Genomic DNA, 17,532 nt, shown 5'->3' with positions numbered 1-17,532 from the left:
CTATTACCTTCCCTAAGCAAGTTGGGACGAGTTTTTTTTTTTTTTTTAATAAGCTAGTTGCAGAATAATAAGTACAATATGGTCCAATTTAAAAAGGAAGAGGGGAAACCCTTCCTGTCCACATGTATATTTGCATGTTTCTACATAAAGTAGGGAAGAATACACACCAAACTGTCAGGATTACTTAGGAGGAGGGGATGGGAGTGAGAGGTAGAAAGTCAATATTTTATTATTGGAGTTTTTACAATAAGTATTAACTTTTGAAAACTAATAAGGTATTTTAAAAAGAAAGACATGAAAAGTCTTAAGTCAAGAATCAGATGTTTTATTTTTAAAAATTATTTGTTTAAAGAAACATAAAACCCCAAGAGTTTTCTTTATTATATTAGGGAAAACCTGAAAAAATGTAAACAAAAAGTGTTGCTGAGAAATAAATGAAAACCAGAACAGATGCACTTATTAAAAATTCAGTATGTAGGGGCTTCTCCAAGGGTAAAAATCTCCAACAGTGGGACTCAGATTTGAGGAACTTAAGTTAGAGCATTTCTGTGGTTGATAAAATACATATTTCTTGGGGGGAAAATACTTCATAAGATAAAATCTAAAAATATAAATATTAAAACAAAAACACCCTTATTATCATAGGTCAGCAAAGTAGCTTTAAATACATATATATGGTATAATATATATAGGAATTAGGCTTTAGAGTAAAAATGTATAAATCAATGACAAAGGGGTGTATGTAAAGTTCAGTTTCAATTCTAAATTTGAGCCTTGAAGTCCAGCGGTGGCCTGACTTGGCAAGAGCCTGTGACCCAGATCTTGCCTTTAGGGTCAGGCATCAAGTTAAAGATTTCTTGAAGAACAGTCATTCCCTATTCTCTTCCCAGAACTTTGAATAACAGGAATTGTTAAGTTCTGAAACTATCCACCTGTGAAGGAACCAGGAAAAAGATAGAAAACCATGCAATGGGAGAATGAGTGTCTAGGCATCAAAGAGAGGGGAAATGAACCCCCCACCCAAAGAGCTGAGGCAATAAGTTCTTGAGTTCCAGAATCAGAGATCTGCTCCACCACTGGCTGGTGGGGTCACCTCTGGAAAGTGGTGCAAAAACCTCTCTAGGCCTCAGTTTCTTCATCTATAAACTAGGAATAAAAATCTCCTTCATGGGCAAGTTGTGAGGATAAAATGAAATAATGTAAAGAGACTATCCTTGGCCTGGCATGTCATAAATACATAGTTACTTACTGTCATTGTTGCTGCTACTACTACCACTACCAGGAATGACTTTAATCCCTTAAGAAATGACTAAAACATGGACACCAAGCCACTAGGAAAAATAAAAAGCCATTCATTGTTTTTGGAGCTCTGTTAACATATATGGGGTGGGGGAAATGCCTGTAATATATCCAATTACAACCTGTGGCATTGGGAATAATTTATCACCAGTGACTCTCAATTATTTACCTCGATTGGCATATGGGTATATAGCATACTCAGCCCATCCTTTAATTTGTCACTGCCAAAATAACCTGAACTTTTCTAGATATAACTTCAAGACTGAAACCTAAATCTGTCTCTGTATGAAGAGCATCCATGAGACATATCCAACAACAAGCATACAATACATAATTTAGGAAACATTTTAAAAATGAAATTGAGCCCTCCCAGCTAATATGGTAATGATGTTTTTTCAATTATAAACGGATATGTCCCATTACAATTTTTTTTATTGAGGTATTATATGTGTACATATCTTACCATTACCCCCCCACACCCCACACCCACACATGCCCTCACCCCCCAGAGTTTTGCGTCCATTGTTTATGCTTATATGCATGCATACAAGTCCTTCGTTTGATTTCTTATCTACCCCCCCTCTCCCTAACTTTCCCCCTGTAATTTGAAAGTCTGTTTGTTGCTTTAATGTCTCTGTAACTATCTTTTTGTTCATCAGTTTATAATGTTCTTCATTATAATTTGAGTTGGTGTATTTTCAACCATAATGTAGAATAATGGAGCTAGAAAGGCCCTAGCGTTCCCTTGGAGATACTCTAGTCCAGCAGTCACCAACCGGTGGTCCACGGACCACTGGTGGTCCATGAGGTCTGAAAGGTTGGCGACTGCTGGTTTAAGGAAACCTTTGGAGCAGCGGTCCCCAACTGGTGGTCTGTGAGGTCCGAAAGGTTGGCAACTGCTGCTTTAGTCCAAACTTCCCATTTTATATATGAGAAACACTAGAGGCCCTGTGCACAACATTTGGGGGTCTCTCAGCCCGGCCTGCACCCTCTCGCAGTCTGGGACCCCTCAGGGATGTCCGCCAAGGGGTCCTTAGCGCTGCCAGAGGTGGGAGAGGCTCCCACCACCTCCGCTGCACTCGCCAGCTTTGAGCCGGGCTTCTGGTTGAGCAGCGCTCCCCCTGTCAGAGTGCACTGACCACCAGGGGGCAGCTCCTGCGTTGAGCGTCTGCCCCCTGGTGGTCAGTGCACGTCATAGCTACCGGTCGTTCCACCGTTCGATTGATTTGCATATTAGGGTTTTATTATATAGGAAAAGGCCAAGGAAGGGAAAATTATTCATTTGTCCAAAATCACAATATACTAGTGGAAAAGTCAGTGAATGGTCCCCAGGGTTTAGTCCCGTGGTCGGCAAACTGTGGCTCGCGAGCCACATGCAGCTCTTTGGCCCCTTGAGTGTGGCTCTTCCACAAAATACCACGGCCTGGGCGAATCTATTTTGAAGAAGTGGCGTTAGAAGAAGTTTAAGCTTAAAAAATTTGGCTCTCAAAAGAAATTTCAATCGTTGTACTGTTGATATTTGGCTCTGTTGACTAATGAGTTTGCCGACCACTGGTTTAGTCCATCCCAACCACTGCTTTCTAGACTGAGTATCAGGTTCAGAGGTTGCAGGGAGAGCCTACCCTGCCCATGATCTACTGGTTGCCCAGTGCCACTGTTCTTTGGACCCGGCCCTCTGGGGCCCTGTTCCAGTCCCGTCAGGCCCCAGCTCACGTGGTAAAGGGCCCATATGCCAGGCCCTGCAGGTCCCGGTGCTCCTTCCATAGATCCATGTCATTCCGTACTGGGTACTTGCCCTCTTGCCGCATCACTTGCTCCAGGAGTGGGGCACTGGCCAGGTTCACATGGGTCTGAGGTCCTACACGGGTTATCCACATTGGACCATACTTGGCCTTGCTCAGCACCTGTAGGGTTCAACCAAAGCTGAATAAACCATGCCCAACCAGGCAGGTACTTCATGGAGAGAAGATGAGATGGGAGAGTGTCTGATGGCCACACCACAGCAAGTGGGCTGGGCAAAACCACATTATGTAGGTAGGCACTGGGATGGCCTATAGTTCCAAAAGGAGAACACTGAAAACAATGAGCACACAGGAGTTGAAAGAATGAGTACCTGATGAAACTGGGGGAACTGAGGTCCTTGGAGGAATGAGATTTGGGAAAAATGGGATATGTTTGCAAACTGGGGTATGCTGAGGTATAGATATTTGGGGTTCAGGGTTTTAGAGAAACTGAGCCCTTTGGTGAGGTATAGCAGAATGTCTATGGCTCTTCTATAGAAGCATTTAAATCTACTGCAGCTTGCTGTCAATGGGAAAAAGATAAATATTTCATGTAATCAACAATTGGAAACTCCAGGAAAAAAAACAAGAAGCTGATAAGAAGGAATACAAATATGAAGTAAACTATGCAGTGTGCATTTTTTAAATAAAAAATTATTAGCTGTGTTAATTAATGTAATTCTCAAATATTTATCTTAGAATTTCAAAAGCACTTGACAACACCCATAGCATCTATGAAATTGACATTTCTATGATGTCTTTATACCTGCTGAAAAATGAGGAAGAAACTAGATATATTTTGGTTTGGGGGGAGGGTAAAATTTTAAAAGAATCCACAAATATTGAGACTAAAATTTACTGATTAATTTACACTTGCAAACTGAAAGCAAATGAAACAGTGATTTCCCAGGTACTTCGTCTTTCACAATCTGTTACTAAGGAGATTTCAAGAGAATCAGAATCTGCTCCAGCATTGACATTAGACCAATGGGTTCTGTAAAAGAGACCTCAAAGTTATAGAGATCTGCCCGGCCGATGTGGCTCAGTGGTTGAGCATCAACCTATGAACCACAAGGTCAGGGCACATGCCCAGGTTTGGGCTCGATCCCCAGTAGGAAGTGTGCAGGAGGCAGCCAATCGATGATTGTCTCTCATTGTTGATTTTTAAAAAAATATATTTTATTGATTTTTTACAGAGAGGAAGAGAGAGGGATAGAGAGCTAGAAACATCGATGAGAGAGAAACATCAATCAGCTGCTTCCTGCACACCCCCCACTGGGGATGTGCCCGCAACCAAGGCACATGCCCCTGACCGGAATCGAACCTGGGACCCTTGAGTCCGCAGGCTGACGCTCTATCCACTGAGCCAAACCGGTTTCGGCTCATTGTTGATGTTTTTATCTCTCTCTCCCTCTCCCTTCCTCTCTGAAATAGAAAAAAAAAATTATAGAGATATATCATTCATATTATAGAAGGAACTTCACCTAACTCATAGTCTAGAAAAACACCAGTTTTACTGGGTCTTACTATTGGCATTAAAAACTGGATCCTCTTAGAACCAATGCAACATGATTGCCTCAGTATATATTATCCAATTCAGAATCCACCCTGAGTAACAGTTTATTCTGCCAGTTCCTAGGAAGGCAACTTTGACAAGCCCCAGCATCCATTTAGGCTGTTTCCACTTCTACCTCCCAGTAATGCCTGCCAGTGTGGTATGATTTGGAACAGTTGATTGTCTGTATACTATATGATTCTTGGAGAGAAACTGGTGGGAGTATACTAGTAAAATGACACAACCCTACATGGAGGACACTTTGTTAATATCTATAAAAATTACAAACACATTTATAAACCAAGTAGGAGACATCTACATAATTGACTACTATTTCACCTTAAAAGAGAATAAAGCAACTCCCTGTGCACTAACATAGACAGAGATAACCAAGATAGATTGTTAAATGGAAAAGTATGATATCTTTTGTCTAAGAAAGAAGAGCTAAATAAGAATACACAGCATTTGCATTTGCTTTTATGCAGAAACATTGGATTGATCAGAAACTAATTAAACTGATTACCTGTGGGAGGGTGGAGGGAATAGCAGTGGGAGTAAGACTGTGCACTGTAGATCTTGTTTTATTGTTTTGAGTTTTGAACTATGAGAACGCATTCAAATTTTTTTAATCTAAAGGAGGAAAAGAAGAAAGTGTTTTCTGAAACAGTACGTCACCCATCAGGTAATTCAAGAAAACAGGAAAGCCTTACTGAATCTCTGAATTCATGTATACACTCCTGAGATTTAGAAGTGGGCCCTACATAGTCATTTCATTTACTTTTCTTAAAATTTCCATTAAAAAATACTTTACTTCTATATCTATTTTTGTCTACTAAATTCCACAGGAGAATTATCCTAAAAGTAAGCTTAATTTGTGTTTTCTGTTTGGTTTATTTAAGATATGAATAACTTAATAGTATTAGTAGTAATGATAATAGGAAATATTTCTACAGAGCTTAGTATAAACCAGACTCTGTCCCAAGCATTTTAATTATATTATGTCATTCAGTCCTTGCTATAGCTCTATGATGTAGGTTTAACATGACCACAGTTTTGTAGATGAGAAAACTAAGGCCCAAAGAGATTACTCAAGGTCACTTTACTGGTGAATCAGAGTTCAAGCTCAGACCACCTGCTAGAGGCCGTGCTCTCGACCACTTACTCCACTGGTCCCTGAGAAAACTACCTTACTAACCAGAAACAAACTTGGGCCCTTTAAAACTATGTGCTATTTAAAACACCACAACTATGCACTAACCCACGGTGTCTCACAGCACTGTTGACACTCTGGGCTGGATAATCCTTTGTTGTGGAGCCTGCCCTGTGCATTATAGAATGTTCAGCAGCATCCCGGGCCTTTACCCACCAGCACCCTCCCAAGTATGACAACCAAAAATGTCTCCAGATATTGTCAAAATGTCCCCAGAGGGGTAAAATCACCCCAACTTGAGAACCTCTGCAATAACCCCAACTTCCTAATATGTCTCTTAATTATTTAATTTTAAAGGAATCTTTTTGAGAAATAAGATCTCATTTTGAAGAAATATTTATTTGAAATTTGGTTTCTTTTCCTTCTGTTAAGTACAAGTCAAATTACATGTCACATATTTATAAAACCGCAAACACAGGTTATCTCTGAGTCAGCTTATAGTAGTTTCCTTTCTTCTTTATACCCTGATTTTTAAAATTTTTACCATGAACTTGGAATGAGGGGGAAATGTTATGTTTTAAAAGACTAGACCAAAAGCCATTTACTTGGGCTTCTTCCCTGGAATCCAAAGACCCTGACACCATGTCCCAGCTATCAGTTTGGAGGTTTCTGGGACATTTCCCCCTTGTCCATGCCCTGCTTTCTGTCGTCCTCTTCTTCTTCTCAGTTAGTTTACTCAGTGGAACTTAATGAGGATCTATTTATGTAAGAACTTATTTTAGAAAGACACCAGAACACTTGCTGAGAGATGTGAGCTGTGTCTGTGTGCCAACCATTAGACCGTAACCTGAGCCAGTTAGAAAGCCCCAAGTTCTCAGATGGGTTCTGTCTAAGTACCACTTAGCAGAACAGAACCTCCTAAGCCAGTGGTTCTCAACCTTTCTAATGCCACGACCCTTTAATACTGTTCCTCATGTTGTGGTGACCCCCAACCATAAAATTATTTTTGTTGCTACTTCATAACTGTAATTTTGCTACTGTTAATGAATCGTAATGTAAATATCTGTGTTTTCCGATGGTCTACAGCAGCTGTAGAGCCTAGGACCATCAGAAAACACAGATATTTACATTACGATTCATAACAGTAGCAAAATTACAGTTATGAAGTAGCAACAAAAATAGTTTTATGGTTGGGGGTCACCACAACATGAGGAACTGTATTAAAGGGTCGTGGCATTAGAAAGGTTGAGAACCACTGTCTAAGAAGGGATCCTCTCCAGGATGAATGGCAGGGCTGGCCTCTGGCAGGTGACATTCCAAAGAGGAAGGGTATTGAATTCATTCATTAAAACAAAAGTGTTTACTGACATAGAAAGATATTCATATTTCTTTTTTAGTAAATGACAAATAACGAAAGAGAGTATAGGGTATGCTTTCATTTTTAAAAACAGGTTATTTGTAGATGACACATGGGGAGAGTGTGGAAGTCTATTCACCAAGGACAAAGCAAGCAAGAACAATGCCTACTTATTCTCAGGATCATGTGTGTATTTACAGGTTCATTTCACAAATGCTTATCCTGAACTGCACATCCCCTAATGTGTGCAAGACACTCTGACACATGCAGGGTGTTAGGGTTAGGAAAGATTTGGGATTTTCTTCTTTTTGTGTCCTTATATTTTCTGATTTCTGGAAATAATTTCAACTAAATCAAAGTGATACTCTCTTTTAAATGTGGTATGAAATCACAAATAATTCGCATGTAACTCATATTTATGTGATTTTTTTAAAAAACAAGGGTAATTTTTATAGGGAAAAATATTGCCTGTCTCATGGTCATGTGATTTCGTCTGAGCTCAGTCATCCTCGGCTGGCAGCAGTTGAGGAATCAGGGACTACTTGGCAGTAGATTTTGTTCTAGCTCCAGCCCCAACACTAACAGCCTTTGTCACTTTGTTGGGTAATAGCTCCGCCATGGCACCCTCCCTGTGTCCATATACACAAAGGCTTGGACGCATCCTTCTCTGATCTTCAGGCTGACTGCCCTGCAATCCTCCAGGAATGCCAGAGCCTGGATGCCTGCTCAGAGCTGCCTTGAGGCCACCTGGCACTGAACTGCCTATGTCCCCTAGGAGACAGCTTCTCTTGCTCTGTGGGTTCTGATGGAGTGTAGACTTTCCGCCTTATCCCCGAGAAAAGAGGGGGGCTCCGTAACAATGGGTTACTCCATTACTTGCATTGCACTCATCTGGCCCCTTTTGTTTCAGGGTTGTCCTTCTCTGTGGGGGACAATGATATTGGCAAACTGGGATCCATTCTTCTTTTCACTCTCTAGGTAAGCAATGAACTAAATCTAAATGTGCCCCACTGTATCTTTCCCGGAAGAAATCTTAAGACTTGGCCTTGCCTTGTGTTGTGTGTGAACTCGACACGTTTGATGTCCAACATGTGGCTGGTAAAGCTACAATGCTCTTTTAAGACCTGGCCAAGTAGGAGATAAATGGATTTCCCCATCCTAGTTTATGTGGGGAAGGGTGGGGGGTGGGGGTGAGAGAGGGGGTGGGGGGAGGGTGAGGCAGGGGAAGGATATTCCCATTAGGGGATGTGCAGTTCCGGGTAAGACAAATAAGACTAGCCAAATAAGACTAACATGCAGAGTAGGGGTCTCCCCACAGTCATAACTATCTGTCAATAAGTGGCCACTGAAAACTGAAAGTAAGCATAATACTGCGCTTTCCGCTAAGCACCCCCCAATTCCCTCCCCACCCGGATTTCCTGAGCTTCTAGCTACTGCATAATTCCAGAAGTGCCTGTGTTAAAACCTTTAGTCCAAGTTTCTGTAAAAAGTGACGAATAGTTTGGGGCAAGAATTGCCGTGAAGAGAGAACAAAAGGGAAAGTGATTCTGTGAGTGAGAAGCTTGTGAGCCCATTGCCTCCTACACTTGCAAAAATGTGAGACCAGTAACAAACGTTTAATTGTGAGTGTTACCAAAGTGCTAGGAAAATTCCTCTGATAGCCAAAGTTTTCATTGTATAATGTCTTGTTGATTGGCAAGTTGAAAGTCCCAAGGTCCATGTTGGGAGTGGTTTTCTGGAAACAATGTTGTGGAATGACAACACTGAATCCCTTGGCAATCAAAGAAAAACTGCTTTTACCAACTGAAACACAGATGTTCCTGATATAAAAGTTGCACCCCGTGATCCTGAAGATCATCTCCAAGGGATTTTTATTTTTTTTTAAATGTATTTTATTGATTTTTTTTTTTTTTTTTTTTTTTTTTTTTTACAGAGAGGAAGGGAGAAGGATAGAGAGTTAGAAACATCGATGAGAGAGAAACATAGATCAGCTGCCTCCTGCACACCCCCTACTGGGGATGTGCCCGAAACCAAGGTGCATGCCCTTGACCAGAATTGAACCTGGAACCCTTCAGTCCGCAGGCCGACACTCTATCCACTGAGCCAAACCAGTTAGGGCTCCAGGGGGTTTTAACCCCTTCCTCCTCAAAGTTGATAAGGTCACAACATATTTTTGGAAAATAGACAGAGACCCCACCAGGCAGATTAGCAAGGTATAGAACAGGATCCCTGCAGGTATTAGCAGACCTGCTATGTTTAGTGACAAGGTGATGAGGGTCTTTGATCATTGTTCCTGAGAGCCCTGGTGAGTTGGTTTTGTTGGTGTTTAGAATAAAAGAGGAGAAGGCCCCATAACAAATTTAAAAAGCATTTCATGGTTGTTCTTATCCTGAAAGTGAAATTGCTTTGCTTGGACAGGTAGCTGTGATCACAGATAAAATACTCCCTGGTCTTCAAGGACAGTTAGTTCCTCAGAGATATCCTGAGGTCCCTGCTTACAAAGAGCAGGAATGGAGATATTAGAGACAAGTTTGGGCAAAAACCTAATGAAACACTAGAAGTCTGGTTGCACTGACTTGCAGAAGGGAAATCCACACCAGTTCTGCTGAAGGAATGGAAATCAATTCATCACCTAATGACTGCGCCCATGCTCCTAGTCACATTGGCCACGAACGGCTTAGCTGATGACATGAGCATGGAGGACGAATAAGTAAAGATGGATCACGGCTGGTTGTGATGAGTCTTTACATCTATAATGAAACCATCATCTGATAAGCACCACACATGATCACAGGGGAAAATATAACCCAGCCCAGATTTATAATGGAAAACAAGAGTGCCCAGATGTTGAGATAGTCACTTAGGGTTAGATTCAGTGGTTTGTTTAAAGGGCACCAACAGGCCTTTGAAGACAGTTAAATCTTCTCAGGCACCCCAAAGACAGACTCTGGAAAACTAGCTCTGGGCAACAAACTTCCCAGAATGGAAGCCTGGACACGGACCAAGATAAATGCCTTTCAGGCTAAGGGGGTGCTTTGAGTTGAATTGTGTCTCTCTCCCCGCCCCCAATTCATAAGTTTAAGTCCTAATTCCCAGTACCTCACAAAGTGGCCTTATGTTAAGAAAGAATCTTTACAGAAGTGATACAGTTAAAGTGAGGTCATTAGGGTGGGCAAAATTCAGTATGACTAATGCCCTCATAAAAGGAGGAGATTTGGATGCTGACACACGTGCATACAGGGAGAATGCCAAATGAGCGTGAAGACAGTCATGTACCGGCAACAAAAGAGGCTCCACTCACAGCCCTTAGAAGAAACTAACCCTGCCAACACCTTGATCTGGGGCTTCTGGCCTCCAGAACTGTGGCACAATATATTTCTGTTGCTTAAGCCACTCAGTTTGTGGTGCTTTGTTATAGCAGCCCTGGCAAATTAATACGGGGGCAGAAGGCAGGAATACAGGCATCCAGAATGGTGAAATGCCATAGGAACTGAACTCTCGTTTATATCAATTAGCCTAGGTAAAAGTGGTTGTTTTCCTTAAAGTTGCAGAATCTAGTGACGTGTTAAGTGGGGACTTACTGAATATCTTTGTATAAAGAGATTTATTTTAAGGAACTGGCTCATGCGGTGGTGGAGGCTAGCAAGTCTAAAATTTGCAGGGTAGGCCAGAAGTCTGGAAATTCCAGCAGGAGCCAATGTTGCAGTCTTGAGTCTGAAGGCAGGCTAGGGGCAGAATTCCTTCCTGTTCTGGAGTCTTTTCACTGAAAGGCCTTCACTCACATTATGGAGGGCAAATTGTTTTACTCAAAGTCTACCTTGACAACATCATAGCCAAGCCAAGTTGACATATAAAAGGTTCACAGTGGATAAGACTTTTTGGACCAATACACACTCAAGTGGTGCTGAATGTATTGTGGGAATAGACATGTTCAATGCATGTAATTCTTCTCTTGATGGTAAAGCAAGTCCCCATTGAGGAATTGCCCCATTTAGAACAGTGGTAGTGGGTTGAGGGGACCATCAGGAGTCCACCTAGTTCTCCCAGCTCAGCCATGTGGTATCAATAAAGTAATGTAGGATTTCAGGGAAAGGGAAGGGGTAGAAGGGAAGATCACTGTCTTGATCAAAGAACTAGACTGACATGCTTAAGACACTCTTAAGCACCTCCTCTCAAGTGTACTCTTGGGAATTGACTGTAGTAGACACCTTTCCAAGGTATGGCACTGCCATCTCCATCCACATAGCAGGTGGATACCCATGGAAAAGGTCTCCTTGAATGGAACATCAATGAAATCCACAAGTTGAGATCTGTTAAGAAAACTATCCAACACACTGTACAGATTGCCCTTCTACTTGGGCCAGTCAGAGCTCATGAGACTTTTGAACAACACATGCCAGTGACTAACAATTCTACAGACTGGAGCCTGTGGCAAGAAATGTAGCATTTATGTAATGGCTCCCTAGGGTTTTGTTTTTTTTTTTGTTTTGTTTTGTTTTTTTTTAATATATTTTATTGACTTTTTACAGAGAGGAAGGGAGAGAGATAGAGAGTCAGAAACATCGATGAGAGAGAAACATCGATCAGCTGCCTCCTGCACACCCCTACTGGGGATGTGCCCGCAACCAAGGTACATGCCCTTGACCGGAATCGAACCTGGGACCTTTCAGTCCGCAGGCCGACACTCTATCCACTGAGCCAAACCGGTTTCGGCTCCCTAGGGTTTTGGATGTGACATTTGCCTTATATCAGCACCCAGAATTTCCCATTTGGGAGACAAATGAGTGCTTGTGGATACCGAGAGAGTACCAAACAAAGTGTTGCTACCTATCATGAAATGGGGCAGAAATGAGAAGAGCAACCAAGTGAGTATTGCCTAACAAGTCATGTGTGGAAGTGATACTTCCAGGAAAAGAAGTACACTGAGCATTAAGTGGTTGGTTGCCCTCCAGATGTGCTGATTAAGATGCAAAGTCTATGCCAACATCTCAGGTTTCTTGGGAGCTTCGCCACACTGAGGCTCTTGACAAAGCTTGGGTACACTGAGGACGTTAGTACACTGAGGATGACTATTTCATGGATGAATCAGCTAAATTGAAGGCCATTAGGGTATACTGAACTGCTGCTGCTGTGCAACATCCCAAAAAATGATTAAAACTATGCCTGGAAAAGAGAACTCTGTTCAATAGGTACAGCTGTAAGCTGGGTACTTGCCCTCCCAAATTTCAACTTGTTACATTTTCACTGGTTCATGATGGTATGGGCTGGTGCCTGGCAGCAGAGTGCCTGGATGAGCAAATCTTAGCCTCCTGGGGGATGAGCATTATGGCAGCACATCACCCAAGATTCACACCTTCTGTTTGAGACCCAGGTGGATGCTCCTGGAAAAGATCTCCTTGGATGAAACATCAATAGAACCGGCAAGTTGATGAGATTTGTGGTGCTCATATAAAGACCATGGCCACCTGGATACACCATTTCATAAGTCATGATAATCCATCTACAATTCAAGACAGGGATCCAAAACAATGACTCCAGCACATGAAATCAAGGAAGCATGGCAAGTATGCCCAGACTCCCAGCTACATAGTCCAGTGATAAAGCAAACTGAGCCACTTAGTGAGAGGTACCAGACTTGGCTGGTCCAGGCAAACAGATTGTATAGGTCCCCTACCATCCTCTCAAGGGTATTCTTGGGCATTTACTTGCAGTAGACACCTTTTCAAGGTATGGCACTGCCATCTCCATCCACATAGCAGATGGGGGGGGGGCACACTATTCAAAGACCCTTCCCTAGATAACTGTGCTACATATTCAAATCCACCAAGAGCATCCAATCAGACAATGGTGCCACCTTTGTAGTAAAAAGTACCCAGCAGTGGGCAGCTCCCTGGGATATTCACTGGATCTTTCATGCCCTGGATCATCCCCAGGCAACAGGGGAGATTGAAAGATGGAATGGACTCTTAAAGGGGAAACTGAAAAAGATAACTCGACAACTAAGACTCAGCTCCCAGGGGAGCACACACTTTAGAAAGTTTGGACTATAAATGTGGCAATTCACCAGAAGGGTACCTCCCATTTAAACAGAATTTTTCATTATGAGTTGGGGAGGTGAGAAGAGGCCCAGATAGGCTATAAGAGACCCAAGCCACATAATTAACTTTCTCCCTCTACTACTTTTCTTCCCACACCTACCCCTGGGAAATCAGGTTACTGGAATCTGCAAGTAGCAAAAAGAGTCAGGGAATCTTCTTGCTTCTTTTGCCACTGGCTATGCTTCCTGCTCTTGGAAAATCATGCATTTTGATAATAATGATCATGTAAATGACATGACAAAATGCCAGGAATAGGAGATATTCTAGGATGGTATGAGGTATACAAGGAGGAAATGGCTGAGGCACCTCGGGAGAAACCAGGGTTCACATGAGGGTAAGTCACAAGTAGGACATGGCATGAAGTAATTACTGGAAGGACTGATCACACTGATGACATGGCTGTGGAAAGAGTAACACCTCTGGCTGGGGGGATATAGGGGTCAATCCTGATTGTTTAAGGGATAAAGAAGGAACTGTTAACCTCTTTTACTCAGCTCGTGTCTACAAGGTATATGGCCAATTTGACCAGACTGCCACCATCTACCCTCAACTGACTGCTAACCAAAGAGAATCTGAGCCTAAAAACTCTTAGAAACTTCCCAAGAGCCACTGGCTTCAGAAGGGATCTGTTTCCACTAAAGATGACAGAACAAGATTAACTTTCTGTTCTTTAGCCTCATTCTGTCATAGGTTCTTCTCAATTCTTCAGCCTGGGTAGTAAAAGGCAATTGTACTGACCAGGACTTCTGGGGTCAGCCAAGGCAGGTATGCAGGTTGCTGACACCTCTAGTTGCCCTCCCCATGGGGAGACTGGCTGCAGCCTATACTCCAAATAGGCTTTGGGTTGTGATAAAAATTCTCTCCTTAACTAAATTCAAGTCAGTAATGCTGTGACCTAAAATTGAAGTTCTCCATAGGATGTAATAGACACTCTCAATAGTGTCTATTTTGTCCTGAAGAGATATATGATTAAAAAATAATAATAATAATAAATAAAAATAAATTCAAGTCAGGATCCCCTCTACCCTCTTCTCAACTAGGCCTCAACCTTGGCCTAGAAAAACGTGAACACATCAACATAGTTTCCAACAACTCCAGGTCCCATCCCTAGGATGACCTTCACCCTTAGGATGAATCCTCCCTTAAAGTGCCTGCCTGAGGAAACTCAAGGCTGCCAAAAGAATTTGCTATTTGTTCCAGGCAACACCTGAAGATAGTGTCCCTGTCTCCCAGTCCCAGTGGGGTCATGGGCGCCTGACTTCAATAAGATAAGCACTATTTAGCAAACCCAGATGAGTTTCATGTGAACCAAGCTTCCCTTCCTGCTTTTGTAAGTTTTCACTTCCTTGACTCTACTCAAGCCCCTGCTGGTCCCCCTCCCCACTCCTTCACACTCCCTTTAAATCACCTTCTGTACAATTGGAATGGAGTTCATCTCTTTCCCCTGTTGTCAGTAGTTGCTGAATAAAAGGAATTTTTACCACTTTAAGTAATACCTTTGACAGTTGCATACCTTGAAAACTCAAAAAGTACTACATAAGCCAAAAAGTGGAAACAACCCAAATGTCAACAGATCAATGAACAAATTGCAGTAAACTCCTACAATGGAGTATTACCCAGCCATATAAAGGAACAAAGTAGTGATACTTGATATTGCTACCAATGGATGAACCTTGAAAACATCATGCTAAGCGAAAGAAGCCTTTCACAACAGACGACATATTGAATGAGTCCATTCATGTGAAATGTTCATAATAAACAGAAAGTAGATTAGTGGTCGCCAGGGGATGATGAGAGAGGTCAACAGCATAGGGAATGTAGTCATAAGGAGAAAAGGGGAAGTGACTGCTAATGAGTACAAGGTTTCTTTCTGAGGTGATGAAAATATTCTAAAATTGATGTGATGGTGGAAAACTTTGTCAATTAAAAAACATTTAGTTGTTAAATGGGTGAATTTTATGGTATGTGACTATATCTCAGTAAAGCGGTTACCAAAAGAAAAATAAGAAAAGTAAAATCACCTGGCCCGGCCAGCTTGGCTCAGTGATTAAGCATCAACCTATGAACCAGGATTTCACGGTTCAATTCTCAGTCAGGGCACAAGCCTGGGTTATGGGCTCGATCCCCAGTGTGGGGCGTGCAGGAGGCAGCCAATCAATGATTCTCTCTCATCACTGATGTTTCTATCTCTCTCTCCCTTTCCCTTCCTCTCTGAAATCAATTAAAATATATATATATATATTTAAAATCACCTAAAAATTTCCTCCTGAAAAAAGTGATACTGCATTCGATGTTCTGTTCTACTTGGTGGCCTGTGTAGTGTACTGATAGAGTGCTTCTTAGGGAGCATGTCAGCACAGCAAAACAACAAGAACACAGTAAGTAAACAGCCTGAGGACAAAAGTGAGCTCACAAATACCAAGTACTGTTCTGACAGTATCAACAAACCTGACCCTAAAAGCTGGCAGCCACCAGTTGGATAAACAGGCAGATGTAACTTCAGGCACAGGCCACTCTTTTGATGCCAGAAAAAAAGGCCCACTCAGGGTCAAAGGTGAAAAGGACAGTGTTGTCAAAGTGTTGTCAGGGGTTTAGCCTAACCCCCTCACACAAGTGAAATTCACATTTCAAAGACACAGGAGGTGTTAGATAATTAACAGCATTCTCAGGTTCTCCTTGCTCCAAACTTTGCCTTGAATGATCTCCTCCAAGATCAGACCAAGTCAGTGGCACCATTTGGACTCAAGATGAGCAAAATTACTTGTATTTTTTTTACTATGAATATTTTAATGTGGATAATTAAATAAAATAACATTATAACCACCCATGCCCCACCTTCTAGAATTAAGATTTGTCATATTTACTTCACATCTTTTTAAAAATGAAAACATTTCAGATACAAATTCATCATCTTATCCTTCCCTCCACAAAGCAATTACTATCCTGAACTTGAAGTGCAGTCTTTCTGTCAATGTTTATATAATTTTACTACATATACGTATCCAATGATGGCTTATAGTATTTTTGTATTTTATAGTAACACTATTCTACTGTACATATTATTCTATACTCAACTTTGTTTTCTATATTGATACATAAAAATCTTGTGCATTCATTCTAACTGTATTCCATTATATGAATGTTGCAATTTATTTACCTTTTGGATGGGCATTTAACTTGTTTCTGAATTTTTTATTTTACAAACAAAGCTGCAAAAAGAATTTTGTGCATGTGTGCGGCTATTACTTCAATAACAGTAAGATGTGTTTTTGTGCAACAAGGCAGGACCGTCATAAGTTACCAGGTAGTTGGACAGTAAGAATTTCCTTCTGATTTTGCACTCTAGAGAAACACTAGGTTGAGGGTAGAGGAAGATCCAAGAAAAGGCTTTGCCTGGGATGACCTCAGAGAGGCCATCAGGCAAACAGAAGCAGTGCTCACCCACCATCTGCAGCCCTCACACACCCAGAAGCAAACCTCAGTATACTGAGCACACTTTGCCTAAAAGTTGGGCTGGGCTGGAGTGAAGCAATGAGAATATTTCAAGAACAAGGAGTAGATGATCAGCAACAGATGTAGAACTGAAAAGAGGATGTCGACACAGAAGTGGACATCAAAAGTAAGGGCCCCAAACCAGACTTAAGTACAACAGAAAGGGCCATCAGAAGATCTCAAAATATTATGTTGGACCAGGAAGCACTTGGTTAGACATCTGTTTATCTCCTGCTCTCCATTCTTTTGCTGTTTATGCCTGGCAGGGTAAAGCCAGAAGAAACTCTGGTGGCGGTCCATAACAATCCTGCAATAAAAATTAAGTCTTTCTCCTAGTTCTCACCTCCAGACTCAAAGACCCCTACACAGAGGCAACCATCATTACCAATTTCTTGTGTGTCTTCCCAGAGATATTTTATGTGTATACAAACATATAAATGCATATATACCTCACACTCTTTTTTATCCACATAAGATGGCATATTATATACTTTTGCACCTTACTTTCTTTCCATCACTTAGCAAGTGATTCATGTTAATACCCATAGATCTGCCCCCATTCTTTTTAATGGTTGCATAAAATTTCATCATACAAATATATTATAACTTATTTAATTAGTCCCCGACTAGAACATGGAAGTCATTCTAATCTTTCCCAATCAGAAATATTGCTACCTTGAATATACTGGAATATTCCTTTATCTGTAAGATGAAAACTGGCAGTGCAGTTGATAAGTTGGTATGATTCATATTTTTGACTTCAACACCTAGTTTCAAATTACCGATCCTGAGGCTTAAAG

The 17,532-nt window shown here is 41.5% G+C and overlaps 1 protein-coding gene across 3 annotated transcripts in view; it reads right to left on the bottom strand.

Moving 5' to 3' along the window:
• Nucleotides 1–17,532, bottom strand: part of CYP27A1 (cytochrome P450 family 27 subfamily A member 1) — a 34,510-nt gene that overhangs the window by 3,483 nt on the left and 13,495 nt on the right. For 2 of the 3 annotated variants that reach the window (XM_079782542.1, XM_079782544.1), the window contains exon 2: nucleotides 3,013–3,203. In XM_079782542.1, the coding sequence (XP_079638668.1) occupies nucleotides 3,013–3,203 (191 nt within the window). Of the gene's footprint in view, nucleotides 1–3,012; nucleotides 3,204–5,158; nucleotides 5,266–17,532 lie in introns of all 3 variants that reach the window. The other variant, XM_079782543.1, reaches the window with a different exon arrangement.

This window comes from Cnephaeus nilssonii (genome assembly GCF_951640355.1).
Source record: "Cnephaeus nilssonii genome assembly, chromosome: 10".
NCBI classification, from domain to species: Eukaryota; Metazoa; Chordata; class Mammalia; order Chiroptera; family Vespertilionidae; genus Cnephaeus; species Cnephaeus nilssonii.
Note: the sequence above shows the minus strand (reverse complement) of the source record. Positions and strands in the feature narration are given on the sequence as shown.